The sequence below is a fragment of the Aspergillus ambiguus genome (genome assembly GCF_047715705.1).
Source record: "Aspergillus ambiguus strain CBS 117.58 unplaced genomic scaffold BDV59scaffold_1, whole genome shotgun sequence".
In the NCBI taxonomy this organism is placed as follows: Eukaryota; Fungi; Ascomycota; class Eurotiomycetes; order Eurotiales; family Aspergillaceae; genus Aspergillus; species Aspergillus ambiguus.
The window spans coordinates 416359-431965 of NW_027395514.1; the positions used below are offsets into that span (position 1 = coordinate 416359).

At 53.4% G+C, this 15607-nt stretch overlaps 7 protein-coding genes across 7 annotated transcripts; 4 read left to right on the forward strand and 3 right to left on the reverse strand.

The window, feature by feature from the left end:
* Positions 1-109: 109 nt before the first annotated feature.
* BDV59DRAFT_197163 (EMC6 family protein) lies at positions 110-717 on the forward strand (the record flags this gene model as incomplete). The annotated part of the gene is made up of 2 exons (XM_073692848.1): positions 110-295; positions 361-717. 2 exons carry the CDS (start codon positions 110-112, stop codon positions 715-717), a joined length of 543 nt encoding a protein of 180 aa, XP_073552985.1.
* Positions 718-875: 158 nt separating this feature from the next.
* BDV59DRAFT_1601 (SLC26/SulP family anion transporter) lies at positions 876-3953 on the reverse strand. The gene is made up of 3 exons (XM_073687531.1): positions 3276-3953; positions 3080-3225; positions 876-3027 (listed from the first exon to the last, which is right to left on the reverse strand). The coding sequence occupies exons 1-3, from the start codon at positions 3574-3576 to the stop codon at positions 949-951; spliced, it is 2526 nt and encodes an 841-aa protein (XP_073552986.1). The 5' UTR covers positions 3577-3953; the 3' UTR covers positions 876-948.
* A 2575-nt stretch (positions 3954-6528) lies between these two features.
* BDV59DRAFT_1629 (uncharacterized protein) lies at positions 6529-7453 on the forward strand. Its single transcript, XM_073687585.1, has one exon. The coding sequence runs from the start codon at positions 6647-6649 to the stop codon at positions 7217-7219; it is 573 nt and encodes a 190-aa protein (XP_073552987.1). The 5' UTR covers positions 6529-6646; the 3' UTR covers positions 7220-7453.
* On the reverse strand, positions 7454-8812 carry BDV59DRAFT_1628 (sulfotransferase family protein). The gene is made up of 4 exons (XM_073687584.1): positions 8625-8812; positions 8373-8568; positions 8027-8328; positions 7454-7959 (listed from the first exon to the last, which is right to left on the reverse strand). The coding sequence occupies exons 1-4, from the start codon at positions 8699-8701 to the stop codon at positions 7689-7691; spliced, it is 846 nt and encodes a 281-aa protein (XP_073552988.1). The 5' UTR covers positions 8702-8812; the 3' UTR covers positions 7454-7688.
* A 596-nt stretch (positions 8813-9408) lies between these two features.
* Positions 9409-10928, forward strand: BDV59DRAFT_166448 (uroporphyrinogen decarboxylase HEM12). Its single transcript, XM_073687715.1, has 4 exons — positions 9409-9474; positions 9537-9578; positions 9684-10607; positions 10655-10928. Exons 1-4 carry the CDS (start codon positions 9420-9422, stop codon positions 10723-10725), a joined length of 1092 nt encoding a protein of 363 aa, XP_073552989.1. The 5' UTR covers positions 9409-9419; the 3' UTR covers positions 10726-10928.
* BDV59DRAFT_197167 (cytosine deaminase) lies at positions 10817-11390 on the reverse strand (the record flags this gene model as incomplete). Its single annotated transcript, XM_073692849.1, has 3 exons — positions 10817-10838; positions 10907-11172; positions 11232-11390. The coding sequence occupies 3 exons, from the start codon at positions 11388-11390 to the stop codon at positions 10817-10819; spliced, it is 447 nt and encodes a 148-aa protein (XP_073552990.1).
* A 985-nt stretch (positions 11391-12375) lies between these two features.
* Positions 12376-14835, forward strand: BDV59DRAFT_166454 (type I HSP40 co-chaperone YDJ1). The gene is made up of 4 exons (XM_073687716.1): positions 12376-12885; positions 12964-13033; positions 13090-13908; positions 13968-14835. The coding sequence occupies exons 1-4, from the start codon at positions 12850-12852 to the stop codon at positions 14282-14284; spliced, it is 1242 nt and encodes a 413-aa protein (XP_073552991.1). The 5' UTR covers positions 12376-12849; the 3' UTR covers positions 14285-14835.
* Positions 14836-15607: the final 772 nt, after the last annotated feature.

The following is a 15607-nucleotide window of genomic DNA, read 5'->3' on the forward strand; positions in this document are numbered from 1 at the left end:
AATGGACAGTGCGAGCTATCCAGCTGACCAAGATGATAGTATCTAGTTCTCTCGATGTTGTTAGTACGTCGACGCTGCGCTGAAGTATGTAGTAGTTAAGAGAGCAGCGATGACTAATCAGGCGGGCCTCCGCGGCAGAATCCCTGCCATTAACCAACTCAACTCACAGCTCACCTCCATCACCACCACCTCCGCCATCCACCCAATTGTCCGTCCCAAAATGCCGCCGACAAAACAGGAAATCTCCCTCCTCGTCAACCCGCTCGTTCCGGAGGCGGTCCAACACAACAACCGCGTATGTCTCCCAACCCCCCAAGACCAGGCCGCCAACACCAGACACTAATCAGTCCCATGCTGCAGGTTCTCTCCCAACTGCACTCCCTCACCTCCTTCCTCCTCGGTCTCACGGCCGGCATCCTCGCGCTCCAGTCGACCGCCGGCTTCGGCTTCTACCTCGCCGGCACCGTGCTCGTGTCCGGCCTCTTCCACGCCGTCCTGCTGTACCGGTCCGGCGGCCGGGGCGCGGGCGTGTTCTTCCCGGGCTCGAACCCGGGCGAAATCGACGGCATCGATATGAAGGGGGTTATCTGGACGGAGGGCGCCACGCGCACGCGGAAAGGGGCGTGGCGGGATGTGTGGCTCGGCGGGGGGGTGTTTGGGGAGGCGTTGTCGGGGTTTGTGCTTGGGTGGGCTGGGGTTGGGGGGGTTCTGAGGTGATGCCGTTCTATTTCTTCTACTGCGTACCTCGTCTACGTGTGGTTCGGTTGGGTGGTCATTGTATAAAAGGATATCAAGTGGGATAGAAAGAATTGAGGAGTCATGTATTGCAAGTCTATCGATAACAAAGGGTATACCTCAACGGGATCAACATCGCTCAAACAACATTAAATGGTATAGGAAACATTCAGAAGATCGAGAACCAGGACAACCTCCAACCAGGGAGGGGAACTAAGCATCCTGCACATCCAGCGTCGGGTCCGGTTCGCCCGCGTTGGCCAGGGCGCTCTGCAGCGCGCTGGTCAGATCGATGTGGAAGAATGGCCGGTTGATGCCCTGCACCATGGCCACCTTGCGGCGACTCATGTACGCCTTGCTGTCCTTCAGGTCGCGCTGCAGCTTGTCGTCCTGGGTGCTGCTGCTGCCGTCCGACGAGTCGACGCCGTGCGTCTCGCGCTCGATCAGGTCCGGGTCCTGCTTCAGGCCGGTCTCGAGGTCGCCGTGATGCGCCCCGTGGTGCGCGTGCTCGTTGTTCACCATCTCCGCGTGCGCCGCCGCCGACGCGCTGCCTTCGATCTCCGCCACGCTGAAGATCGGCTTCCACCGGTGGAAGCCGTCGTCCGAGGATGGCGTGGGGAAGCCGAAGCCCGCCGCGGCCAGCGCGCGCTTGGTCCAGCGGTTGTTGATGTGCGCAAAGTGCCACTGCACGGAGTTGGGTGACGCGTACATGTCGAGCTGGTTGCGGACGTCGATCAGGTTCTGGACGGAGGTCACATCCACGTTGTTCACAGACGAGAAGTCGAGGATCACAGCACGGAGGAGCGGCAGATGGGACTCATCCGGCTCCGACTTGCCCTTGCGGGGACCGGGGTTGTTCCAGGGGCGATCGCCCGGGTTGGCGTATGTGAAGGGGTTGGTCCGCCGAGTCTTCCGGAAGATCGTCTGGACCAGGTAATCCGTGTAGTGGTTGGCGTTCGGATAGTTGAAGCCCTCCGAGAACCGGTAGATAAAGATGCCGGGATAAGGCTCCTCGATATCGATATCAGGGTTGGACCCGTCGGTATGGTTGATAGGAAGGAAGACGCTCCGTGTCACGTCCGTAGTGTTGTTGGGAATGTCGGCGCCGTTACCGGAGCCGTATTTGCCGTCACCTTGCACAAGATGGTCACCGATCACCGAGTGGATGGTGACGCGACCAAGGAACTGGCCACGCGCTTTGGCGACACGGAACAGCAGAACAGCAGCAGAGACACAGATGGTACAGTAGATACCAACTTCGATCGAGGTGAAGACAGTCACAATCACACCGATGAAAAAGATGATCGCATCCAGAGGCGAAACGCGCCAGAACTGATACACGGTGTTGGGAGGGGTGATAAGGTCACCGACAGCGTGGATGATGACGCCAGAGAGGGAGGCCTTTGGGATGTAGAAGAAGACTGCCGGCAAGGCATAGATGGCGAGGAGGACAACAATGGCTGTGATAACACCAGCAAGAGGAGTCCGCACTCCAGCCTTGGATTTGATGGCAGTCCGAGAGAATGAACCCGTGGCCGGGTAGGCTCCGAGGAAAGGTCCGAGCAAGTTGGTAACACCGATAGCGACAAGTTCTTGGGAGGGATCGATGGTGTAGTTGTTCACGCGACCGAACGACTTGGAGATGGCAATGTGCTCAATAAGCAACACAATGACAGACGCCGGGAGCTGGCTGGCGAATGTTCTGATGATTCGACCATTGACTATAGGAACTTCAGCATTTTGGAACCCACGAGGAACAGTTCCCAACAGCTGGAACATCGGATCATCTCTCCGATGCAAGTTCACCGCTGCACTGATCATGGTGTAGAACAAGATCACAAACACGGTGCGCAGGGTCGAGGCGAAAAACCAGATCTTAGCGCGGTGCGGATATTTTCTCGCTCCATAGTTGCAAGCCGAGCGGATAATGTACAGCATAGCGAGAGCAGTCACGCCCATGGCAGCATCAATAGTGCTAGTAGGGAGGTATTTGAGGGTGTTGATGATGGTCATGTAAGTCGCGCCTCGGGTAGAGAAGTCCGCAGTCTCCCCAAGCAAGTCTGGAACTTGTCCCGAGCAAATATTGAGCGCCGATCCCGTCATGAAGGCCGAAATTGCCGGTAGAGGAATAAAGTCAACGATGAACCCGATCCGGATAAGTCCCATAAAGCACACGATGGCGCCAGCGATGATACTCAATGCCGAAGCAATATAATGGGGCGGGATGTCGGGCTCAATTTTCTTTGCCTCCAATACTATTTCACCAACCAGTGTAGACATGACAGCGACGGGCTATAGTATTAAGTTAGTCGTTTGCTAGCTTGCAGGAGATTGGATGACTTACACCAATGGTAATATCCTTGGAAGTAGCAAAGAACCAGTAGATCAATACACCCATGAAGGAAGAATAGAGCCCAAACTGCACGGGCAGCTCAGCAAGCTTGGCGTAAGCCATGCCTTGAGGGACAACAACACAGCCAACCGTGATACCTGGAAACTGATTAATCGTTGAGACCGATAAGATGACTCGAGTGCCTTACCAGCTACCAAGTCTCCAAAGAGCCACTGCAGGTTGTACCTGGTAATCCATGTCAAGAAAGGGAACAACGATAAGGCGTATTGGCCCAGGGCGCGCGGGCTGGGAGTGATCTCCTTCAGCCATTCAGCAGAGGTAGGTTCGGGCTCGAGATATGAGTAGGTATCGATTGTACCAACGGAAAACGTCGACTCGCCACGAGTGACAGGATCAGCTTGGGCATTGAGGGGGTCACGGTAGGGAAGCTTGATTCCCAAGCCCTTAGCCAGGCCATGGCCGACCTTAGTTTTGATGTCACTCGGCATTGTGATCGAAACTCAGGCTTGTAGTCCCGAGTGAGAGATTGTAGAAGGGTTGGGGCAAAAAAGTGCCACCGGTAACGACGGGCGCGCAACGACAGTACAGTGGGGAGTAATCGAGCAGAGGAACTGTACAGGATGCTAGATGATCTTATATGAACGACAGGATGGTAGACGCTCAGGCAAAGTCCATTGCGAGCCGGTGGTGTGGTGCTGTCAATGGAAAGGAGGACGGGTTGATGGTTTTAAGTTGGACCCAGAAGCCAAGAGCGATGTCGTGATCCGGAGCTGTTAATGCGAATTGCTAGCTCTCCGCAATGACACGGCCCAGTTCAGTCTTTCCCACAGGGATTGGGTGAACTAAACGAAGAGGCGGCAGAGGGGAAATGAAGTAGAAGAGTTGAAAAAGAAAAGCAATGTGTGAAGGACACGAGGAGAGATGGGGGACGACAGGTGGCGGACCGGACAGAGAAGTCGAGTCGAACTGTAATTCCGAAGGGAAAAAGACAAATTGGCCACAAAGCTACCAGCGGGACAGGAAGAAATAAAGAACAATGGGACCCCAGAATACTTTATGTTATTAGTGCGACTGAAAATAGTAAAGACGGACACCACCGTGGGGGGCAACGGAGAGGGAAAAGCTGCCAACAGAGATGATGATGAACAATGTGGAAAGGATGGTGCTGATCGATCAATGGACTGGGTCAGGAGTGGGAAGAAGGTGGAGAATCCGCAGGGGAATGTTTAATCAAAAATAAAATCAGCGTCGGAGGGGTTTATTGGATGGTACTCGTCGACATAGATCAATGGTACGGGATATAGAAGGGGAAGAAGAAGGGCTTGGTATGGGAGACAGACAGACACCTTACATCAACGTAGCACAAGGGAACCAGGAATTCCCATGTTTCGATGATAAATTCGAAAAAATTCCTGTGAACAACAAATAAAAAAAAAAAGTATCTGACCAAGGAGCCGTAACCTGATAGAAGGCATCGAGAAGCCGGCGTCCGGCGTACGCAGCGGACGGGGCCAGGTGATCCACCGGGGATCACCAAGCGTCGCAACTGCGCAAAGAGCTACGAGTCAACCGCAATAGGAGAAGGCGTCTCAAGATTGTCAGAGAGAGAACGTTGTGGTGGGCCCAGTAACGAGGGTCTGGAAGCGAAGGATGACGCTCGAGGGCGTGGAGACCGATCCACCCGGCGCTTGGGGCCCATGGGTTCCCGCGAACATCCATATCTACAATGAAATTACGTGGTCTGCGGTGAGTTAGCGTACTCCGTAGACTGGGGCCGGAAGGAGTTAGTTGGAAAGACTTCTTTGCTTCTTCTCCACGAGGGTTTCGAAACTCTTCGCATTGGCCACGAGGGGAGACCCTCGTCTTCCACGCGACATGATGTGGGCAGCAAGGAGGGGAGCATTGACAGGAAGGTCAAAAGAAAGTCGTGTATACTGCCGCTGCTCACCGCCTGCCCGTCGCCTCCACCACCAATCAGCAGTGGCGACGGGGGGCGGGGAGGCTCGGGACCAATAGGAAGGGCGGCAGAACACGCCATCGCTCAGACTGATGGTGAAAGCCGGCCGGTCCACGTGTGATTTTACCGATATTGACCATTTTCACGGACACCGGTAGAACATATTGCGTACGGTCTTAATCATTATCATGATCATGATGTCGACAGTCGCTCATACACGTATCTCCGTATATTGGCTATCTCATGGACTCACTCTCAATGAGGTATCTAGGTATCCTCCCTGTCCGTCTTCGTACAACGATTCCTATGACTAATACGAGCAGATCGCCTAGACGCTTCCCCTTTAGGCTCCTGCGCTGCCGATGATCCTTGGCATCTGCATGAACAGGGAACCACTGGGCCCTGCGAGAACTCTCTCTTGCCTCCTGCAGGGTACCTCTCCGTCCATAAGCTCAACGTAACTTCATTATGGCCGCCCCCGTGGAGCAGTCAAAAAAACCCTCGCATGACGATCTCTCCGGGTGGCGTCCCCAATGAGCTCCTTTTCGGTTAAAATCCTGCTATCAGAGCCTCTAAACCACCCGTCCCCACTCTAACACCATCAAGATCAAAATCGCGTCATCGATCTTATCACTGGCTGCCGAGCAATGGCTTGCTTTGCGGCCCGTCAAATCTACCTGTATGGAGGGTCGGCTGTCAAAGTGGAGGTGACGCTGATGCATGATACTCTGGATTTCGTCTACTCCGTACAATCCTTCTCAGAAATCAGATCCCACCGCATAGTACTCCATACAATCACACGCCGTATGCTGTGGTGCGGTTACCCTCGATCACCCGCTTAGTCATGACCGGGTTTCCTTCTCGGAAACACATGCATACTACCTGCCACCCCTGGCACTCTATCAGAACACATGGCGTACTCCCTCAGTCTCAACTAATCTTACCTTGTCTCAAACTTTCAGTCTAACCTAGGTACTAACCCGCTTGTCATCATCGTTCAGCCACCAGATGCCTTAACTCAAGCTAAGCATGGTCACGCCATCGGCGCACGAGGGCATTGCATATCCCTCTTGGCCTCGCAATGTTCTACTTGATGCTCAACCAGGGTCTACTAGCACACGTGGGGTACAGGAACGACCTGTCATATCTTATTTTTTTTACCAACAAAGTCAGTCCCAAGACGGGGCGACACGGGGATGTCGGGTTACACATCGGATTCGTCACTTTAAGGCCGATGAGCTCATCTCTATCAATACAGATCCCTTTATCTCCCAGATTAAAAGCGCCATCGGAGGTCGAGATGCCATATAAAAGAAGCAAAGCTGGAACCAACGCGAGCTTGTCCGATCTAGAGCTCCTGCGTTGAAGGCAACCTCTCGAACTCTCAAACTACTGACGTGCTTCCTATCGCATCGAGCGAGTTTCAAGACACCCGCGGTTGCCTCGGGACTTACTCGTTCTTTTTACGCGGGAAAGTAGTCACCAGGCCAAGTCGATCGATCTGAAAAATGGATTGAAGGGAGCAATGTAAACCCCCAAGGGAACAAAGCGGAAGCCCAACCCGACAGGTCTGGATACACCACAAATCGAGCTACTCTAAGATGGTGACTGGCACGAATGTAGCCATGTCACTCGGACACGTGTCACATGGCCGTAACCCTACGCAGGAAGAGCCCTCAATCGCCTACATGAGAACCACATACCTGCTATGTCCCAAACAGTCCCAAGTATGTGGTTGGTCGGCCTTGTATGCAACTGCGATTTGTCTCGGATACCTACTTTCGGACGGTACAGGTCACCCAGCGATCGGAATAGCTCTAGTCATCTGCGTAGCCTCCCATCTCGCTTATCGCCGCTCTGCAGGATACGAGGAGAATACTCCCGAAAGGTGTACAATGCACAATGATATCATCAGATCATGCAGGCCAGTTTTAACTTATACAAGGTCTTGTCTGACATCATGTCACAGCTCATTTACCTACATCGTCAATCAGTGTCTTACCAAGTGGGAAAGGAAGGTGTGGAGGGTTAGCTTGGTTTATTGTGACGACCACCATGGGCTCAACGGCGCAGCCACTTGTTGCCTGACCCTAGAAACCGCTTGTAGAAGTGATTACAAGCGCAGTACCAGCAAACCTGAGAACGACACTTTATGTGCGATACCACTCAGTTGAGATATACCAGGGTGAGAATGCGGTAAGCCGATTTACCAAAGTAGATTACGATGACAACCAACAAAAGACACCGCTCTTAGCCCTCCAACGTGAGAGCAATGCCACGCCGCATTAATTGGTGTGGAAAACCTATTGAAAGTACATATCATGTTGCCCGATTCTGGTACTGGAAGCAAGCGGAACATTTATGAGAAAGGATGAAAGATGGGAACTTAGGATGTCTCATCTAACTCGACAATCCCACGTACAATGATCAGGCTGGAAGCAACGTACCCTCTAGCTAATTGGGACAGAATGTATAACCAGCTCGAATGTCAGGAGCAAGGTGCCATTACATCTACACGACACAAAGCCCTATCCCTTCCCGCAATATTTGCATCGTAAGAACCCTTTTGCGCTGCTTGATATAGTCCGTCGTGTCTTAATGACCACGCGGGTCCTCCATAGTATCCTCAGAAGTTAACATGCATTAACGGCGGAAATGCCTCCATCCGAGATAGCCAGCGATTGCGACAGGAGGAACCACCAGAGCACTCAATCGGAGCATGGCTGCGGTGACTCTCGGCCGCAGGAACTCCCCGACTATCTCCTCAAACCGTTCTTGCACATTTGCGCGTGGATATGGTTCATTTGGGATAGGTTTTTCGAGGAAAGGACAGATCTGCTCCCAGCCCAGTCCATCCTCAAGACTGACGACCAAAAGTCGATCGCTAGGGATTGTCTTTTTGACGTTCCTGATACTGCATCACATAGTCAGGTAAACTTGGGGCTGGACTCAGAATTGGCGGGAGACGGAAAGCCACTCACTATTCAATGTAGTTCCTCCGGAGAATGGCCTCATTGTCGGGATGACCCTTGTCGATGCCATCAGACATGGCCCGATACATCAGCTGCGCGTTACCAAAGAAGCCGCCCAGCTCGGCGTCAAAATGTTTTAAAACGCTCATGGGGAAGGCATCAGCGACCTTGACTGCCTCGCCTGCCGTGTTGTTGAAAGACCTGACCCATTTACTGGGGTCGCGCTCGGTCAAGATAAACTTGACGTCCGGATCCTGGATGTAGCCCTCCAATGCGCTCAGTCCGATATAAGGCGGGATCTCGATCAAACACTTCCCAGGTTAATATAATATATGCTTGGAACTGTTCAGCTTACATCATAGTCGGCCAGCCATTTATCCATCTCTGGCCTCTCATACCGCTTGATACCCGAAAACCGGTTGTTTTCCGCTATCACGGCCTCCCGGACGAGCCTCATGTGAGGGTACCCGTGTACGAAGAGAACTTCATACATATGATAGGGAGTGTATCCGAGGATGGCCATTGCGCTATGGAGGCCCAAGGTGCCCGTTCTATCGATGCAGTCAGGATGGTTAGCGTCGATTTTCGAAAAGGCATGTTTACTCACCTGCTGCAGCTAACAACAACCACCTTCATTCCCTTCTGGGTGGTTGGCTGGGCCAACCGGTCAATCTCCCGGGACATGGCAGGCTGAAACAGTATTCAACTTCTAGTCAACTTGACTGAGACGGTGTCACGGTTGCTCGTGGCGCAGGAAGAAATTCTTGAATTGGGAGCCGTTGCGGCTGAAGAGCAGCTAGTGCTAATCCGGGGCGCCTAATGTCGCAGGAGAAGAGTTGAATGGGTGGATTGAGGCTCTCGTGGGGGGATAGGCATGCACGGTCTCGTCAGCTGCCGCTAGAGTCTATCAGTAAGCGCATATTGGAGGATAAACGGGACTAGGGATTTTTCTGGTGGGGGCCAATATGCATATCAAGCTGTGTTGTGTATAATCGGTCATTGGATTGTTTGATATGTGGCGAATCGATCTATTCAGCATCTGAAGATTACATCTCACGCATGTTTGAGGGTGTTAGAACGTTATATATCGTGGATATAGTGCTACAAGGTAGTAAGTATAGTATGTACTTTGCAGATGTATGTGACAGAGTTATGCTGTGAGCATTGCAGAATATCTTAATTAAAGCACTTCTTATCCAACATCTCAGACTACTACAAGCAACATCCTACCCAGGCAGTAATTATATATCCATAATAGGTATCTATAGGTGTATAATGATAGGAACGTTAGGCGGTGACTCCCGGGCTCCAACGCCGAAATGCGGGCCGAGGCGCCGAATAACGCACGAGTCGAGCTTGTCGGCGATGCCCCTCCTCCTGCAACTCCCCTCTCCCCGTCAAAATGCAGCACCAATTTGAACCATTGAAGAACGACCTCTTACTGAGGGCCGCCAGAGGTAAATGGCAATTGAAGATGAACTAGTCATCGACCAGAAGCCTCAGTGCTGACGAAATGCAGGCGAGAAAGTCCCCCGCCCGCCGATATGGGTGATGCGGCAAGGTAAAAAGCCACCCCAAGAGCTTTCCCTAGAGAGGATCCTTTCCCTTGACACAATCGACAAACGAGGAATCCACTGTTGCTGACATGTTCTCTTCCCGTGCACAGCCGGACGCTACCTCCCGGAATACCATGAAGCCAAAGGCGGACGCGATTTCTTCGAATGCTGCCGCAGCCCGGAGATCGCGTCGACGCTGACCATCCAGCCGGTGGAGCGATACGCCGGGCTGATCGACGCCGCGATCATTTTCTCGGATATCCTGGTTATCCCGCAGGCGATGGGCATGACGGTGGAGATGGTGGACAAGAAGGGCCCGCATTTCCCGGAGCCGCTGAAGTCGCCGGACGACGGGCAGTACGAGAAGGTGATGGCGAAGCGGGTGGACGTGCAGGCCGAGCTGGACTTCGTCTACAAGGCGATCACGCTCACGCGGCAGAAGCTGCAGGGCCGCGTGCCGCTGATCGGATTCTGCGGCGCCCCCTGGACGCTGCTCTGCTACATGGTCGAAGGCGGCGGCAGCAAGATGTTCGTGCAGTCCAAGACCTGGATCTACAAGTACCCGGCCGAGTCGCAGGCGCTGCTGCTGAAGATTGCCGATATCTGCGTCGAGTACCTCGCCCTGCAGGTGGCGGCCGGCGCCCAGCTCGTGCAGGTCTTCGACTCGTGGGCCGGCGAGCTCTCCCCGGCCACCTTCAAGTCCTTCTCCCTGCCGTATCTCCGGCACATCGCCGCGAATCTGCCGAAGAAGCTGGTCGCCATGGGTCTGGACCCCGTGCCGATGACGGTGTTTGCGAAGGGCGCCTGGTACGCCCTCGAGGATCTCTGCGAGTCCGGATATAACGTCGTTGGGCTGGATTGGCTGCATGACCCCGCCGAGGCGATGCGGATTGCCAACGGCCGCGTGACGATCCAGGGGAACGCCGACCCGGGCGTTCTCTACGGTGGTCGGGCGGCGATTACGGAGGCGGTGGAGATTATGGTGGAGGGGTTCAAGAAGGGCAAGCAAGGGTGGATTGCCAATTTGGGACATGGTGCGTTTTCTGGTGACTTGATGGCGAACGTGCGCTCACTCGAACAGGTGTTACTCCGTTTGTGAAGCCGGAGGATCTCAAATTCTTCTTTGAAGAGATCCACCGACTGACGGCGTAGGGTGTCATCGACCATGGCACGGAGTCGGAACTGATATGTGATTATGTACATGATGAGTAGTTCTCTATGTATGTCTTGTACGAGCGTGGACTCAAACCGAGATGTCCTCGTTCCTATGAATGATATCACGATTAGCATTTAGCCCAGCCAAACGAAGGGAAATCGCAAAATAACAACTCACCAAAGCTCAGGCTTTTCCTTGATAAACGTCTCCATAAGCTGCTTGCACTCGGCATGGTCGAGCACGACGACCTCCTTCCCCTTGTTGAGGAGCAGCTCCTCTCCGCCGACGAAGTTCTGGTTCTCGCCAATGACCACGCGCTTGATCTTGTAGAGGATACAGGCCCCCGTGCACATGTCGCACGGGGAGAGGGTGGTGTACATGGTGGCACCCTCGTAGGCGGAGGCGGGCAGACGGCCGGAGTTCTCGAGCGCCGACATTTCGGCCTGGGGGACGCAGGGTCAGCGAACTGCCTCATTCGCGCGTGGCATCAAGGCTGACATACATGAAGCGTGGCGCTTCCCTTCTGCACGCGCATGTTGTGGCCGCGGCCGAGGATCTTGCCATCCTGGGAGACCAGGGCGGCACCGATGGGGACCCCGCCCTCGGCGGCACCCTTCTTGGCCTCTTCGACGGCGGCGATAAACCCGGGGTCTTGGTCCATTGCGTTAGGTGATGTTTATGGGGGGGTTGGTTTGGTTTGATCTAGGATAGGACTTGGGTTGAAGGGAATTCAGAAGGGAGCGATGGCAAATTCTATGTCAGGTCAAGGGCTGTTTGATGTGGAGGGTTTGGTTGGACCCGCTTTAAGTAAGAAAAATGGAGGCAGAAGGATGATAAGCTCTCGGGGGGGCTGATAGCGGTGATAGGGATTGAGTTGATGACTTTCGGGCGGCGTCAACATGGCCATGGACATGTTCGAATGACTGGAAAGAGATTACTTGTTTCGGTTTGTTTGACGCCAAAGAAGCCTCTGTATAAGGTTCAGATGGTGAGTACCTTGGGAAATAAAGTCGGACCGTTTGCGGAGACGGATTCTCGATGAGATCTTATTAAGATCTTGGATATCTCTCGTCCACTTCTATAGGGTCTTGTAGGATCTTGAAGAGGATCTTGTCGAGTACTATGTACACCAACGTATCTACTTGAGGTTCTCTGCTGTGCTCTCCTGGGCTTATCGATAAGACACCGCCACGTCGTTGCCTGGGGCAGATCTGCGCGCCACAGAAAAAGAAAAATTCGATCCGAGTTCCAGAATCTTCCTAGGGGAAGGGATGGAGTTCTCCGATGGTCATTCTTCATCAATACGTCGCGCGTAGATGGGATAGCTAGAGCGATCAGACTCCATACTTAGGAAGAGAAGCAGTCCTATAGCAATCCAGACAATGGGGATTAATCACGATGGAGCGATGGAAGGAGACCGAAGCGGAGGTAAGATACCGGGCGAAACGGGCGAATACGGTCCTGACCCGCAAAACCGGCCAGCCAGAGGGGTCACGTCCGCGTAATTACACGACAGGAAGGCTGAGAAGACGGTGGAAGGGCAGAGAACCGCATGGAAACGAACGGGCGCCGTGGAAATCCGCCTGTCGAACCCGCGAGAAGTGGAAAGACCATCGAGGGACAGACGACAAAAACCGCCGGAATAAATTGATTCGCTTCGCTGGAGCTGATCGTTTCTGATCGTTTTTGCCTCCAGAGTGAGCATCGCAGGTGCCTCAGGCGTGCACGGTAACAATCGACGGTATTTGGTATTCATTACGGCTGTGGAGGGAACTTCCCGCGCAGAATCGGTACCTGCCCTGGTAATTCCGTGACGGTAACTCGGCGGCAAAAGATCCTTTTTTTCCCATCAACAACCAACAGTCCCACCTTCTTCTTCGATCCTTCTTCGCAGTCAACCATCTTCCTCTTCTTCTTCTCCTTCTCTCCTCGACATAGACTCCTCTTCTCTCTTTCACTCCATCTCTCCCTCCCGGTCTTCCCTCCTCTTTGCTTCCCCGGGTGATTCCGTTTCTCTCCGTTCCAAAAGTCCTTGGGTGTTCATACTTTTCTCCCCATATTCTTCCCGTTGTCGTCGCCTCGCTTTCGTTCCGCCTCTTTCCCACTAGACACATATCACAATGGTCAAGGAAACCAAGTTTTACGATTGCCTCGGGGTATGCTCTCGACTTCTCATCCATTCGTCCTACCGCGTTACACATCGAACCCCCCCAATATTAACCTTGCGTCCCTAGGTTTCCCCGACGGCCTCTGAGGCCCAGCTCAAGACCGCCTACAAGAAGGGTGCTCTGAAGTATCATCCTGGTAGGTCCCACCTTCCATCTCCCGCTGGCCCTTCGTTAACCCGTCTCTCCGTCCAGACAAGAACACAAACAACCCCGAAGCCGCCGAGAAGTTCAAGGAGCTGTCCCACGCTTACGAAATCCTGTCCGACCCCCAGAAGCGTCAAGTCTACGATCAGCTCGGTGAAGAAGGTCTGGAAGGCGGTGCGGGTGGCGCCGGAATGGGTGCCGAGGATCTCTTCGCCCAGTTCTTCGGCGGCGGCGGTGCCTTTGGTGGCATGTTCGGCGGTGGGATGCGTGACCAGGGCCCCAAGAAGGCCCGCACCATCCACCACGTCCACAAGGTCAATCTCGAGGATATCTACCGTGGAAAGGTCTCCAAGCTGGCTCTGCAGAAGTCGGTCATTTGCCCGGGTTGCGACGGCCGCGGTGGTAAGGAAGGTGCCGTCAAGTCTTGCACGGGCTGCAATGGCTCCGGTATGAAGACCATGATGCGCCAGATGGGTCCTATGATCCAGCGTTTCCAGACCGTCTGCCCTGACTGTAACGGTGAGGGTGAGATCATCCGCGACAAGGACCGCTGCAAGCGCTGCAACGGCAAGAAGACCGTTGTCGAGCGCAAGGTCCTCCACGTCCACGTCGACCGTGGCGTCAAGAACGGCCACAAGATCGAGTTCCGCGGCGAGGGTGACCAGATGCCCGGCGTTCTCCCCGGCGATGTCGTCTTCGAGATCGAGCAGAAGCCCCACCCCCGCTTCCAGCGCAAGGACGACGACCTCTTCTTCCAGGCCGAGATTGACCTCCTTACCGCCCTTGGCGGTGGTACCATCAACATCGAGCACCTCGATGACCGGTGGTTGACTGTCACTATCGCTCCCGGCGAGGTCATCACTCCTGGTATGTTTCACCCCTTCTCCGCGTCCATCCGTCCCCGGATCCCACTAACGTCCACGCAGGCTCCATCAAGGTCATCAAAGGCCAGGGTATGCCTTCCTACCGCCACCACGACTTCGGCAACCTGTACATCCAGTTCGACGTCAAGTTCCCCGAGCAGGACCAGCTGCAGAACCTCAACCTCCTGGAGCAGGTCCTCCCGCCCCGCATGGAGCAGCCTCAGCCTCCTACCGACGCCATGGTCGAGGACTTCGAGCTGGAGGAGGTCGACTCGAGTGACTACTCCCAGGCTCGTGCCCACGGTGCGGCCAACGCCATGGACGAGGATGACGATGATGTTCCTCCTGGTGCTGAGAGAGTGCAGTGCGCTTCTCAGTAAGCGGGATGACTCCTATGGGGGGCAAGGTACGGGGACGGATGTCATGCTGGGCTTATGATACCATGTGAGGGGTTCCTGGTCCCGCTGGGATTTCTTTTCTCTGTTTCTTTTCTTTGACTATGACTTTCACGTGCTCGGTTGATGATATTCCTCTGCGATGGCGTTTGTATTGAAAGATTCGGAAGATAATAAGGGAGATTTCGTTTGCTTTTTCCTTTGCTCTCCTCCTGTTTCTCGTCATCACGCTTTGATTCCCACAAATGATGTTCTCTTTTTTCCCTTGTCTGGTCTCTGGGAATTAGGGGAGCTATGACACTTGACGATGAGATGGACGATGAAGCTTTTCCTTCCACGTATTTTTCTTTTACTACCGTGCATTCTCCGGTTGACTCTGGATGGTATCATGGCAGGACGGACCGGGGTGAATATCTCTAACATATAGACTAGCGCACTTGGCTAAATTCATTCTGTTCACTTTCGGTGGAGAATGGTATCTGATGTGTAGGGTGTCTTCATCTAAGTATAGGTATTGCAGTCCTTCTTGACGCCTTCAGACGTTTGTCCTCGAGAGGCTCTAAATTCAACCTCGTTTTACATGCCCCAGAAGATATCTACCAACGACTATTGGCGATCATAGTTCATTAGGTGAAAGATTCTCGCCGTTTGCCGTTACTGTCTTCAAGCCTTTCACCTGCCTCACTAGACTAACAATCTACGCTGTTAACTATATGCAATTGTAGTTCGCTATCTCAAAGAACAACTCGACACCGATGATTTGTGTTACTTGTCTACATGCTGCGCTGTTTTAGTTTGTAAAGAAAGAAGATATAAATGGATTGTTTGCCCTCGCATTCGCGTTACAGCATAGGGAAACCTAACAGGAAAAACCTATACCAAGGCATCTTCATGCTAACCAACGCCATTCGCTCGTGATTGACAGACCCTCCGCCCAAAACTTTCTAGGCAACCAACATCCTATAATCGTCAGCACACTCGACAACTGACACTATCTCTGGGGGAGCGTACATCTAGACGCTCTTTTCATAATTCTGAACACAGAACGCATAAATGGATTCCTGCATGTATATTGTATCTTTGCAAACAGTATTGCTAGGACAACTACAGATCGTGTTGGGAGTATGGCCATGGACTAAGCTAGTCTGGCAAAATGATCCGAGTCCTGCGCACTCGGGGCCGGGTTGGGCCATGCTGGTAGCCAGAAGGGTCACGAACGCGACGATATAGGAGTGCATGTTTGTTGCTAGAGAGTACGTTCTGAGTATCCAAATTGAGGAAGATGCGGATGAGGAGTTGTTCTGCGAT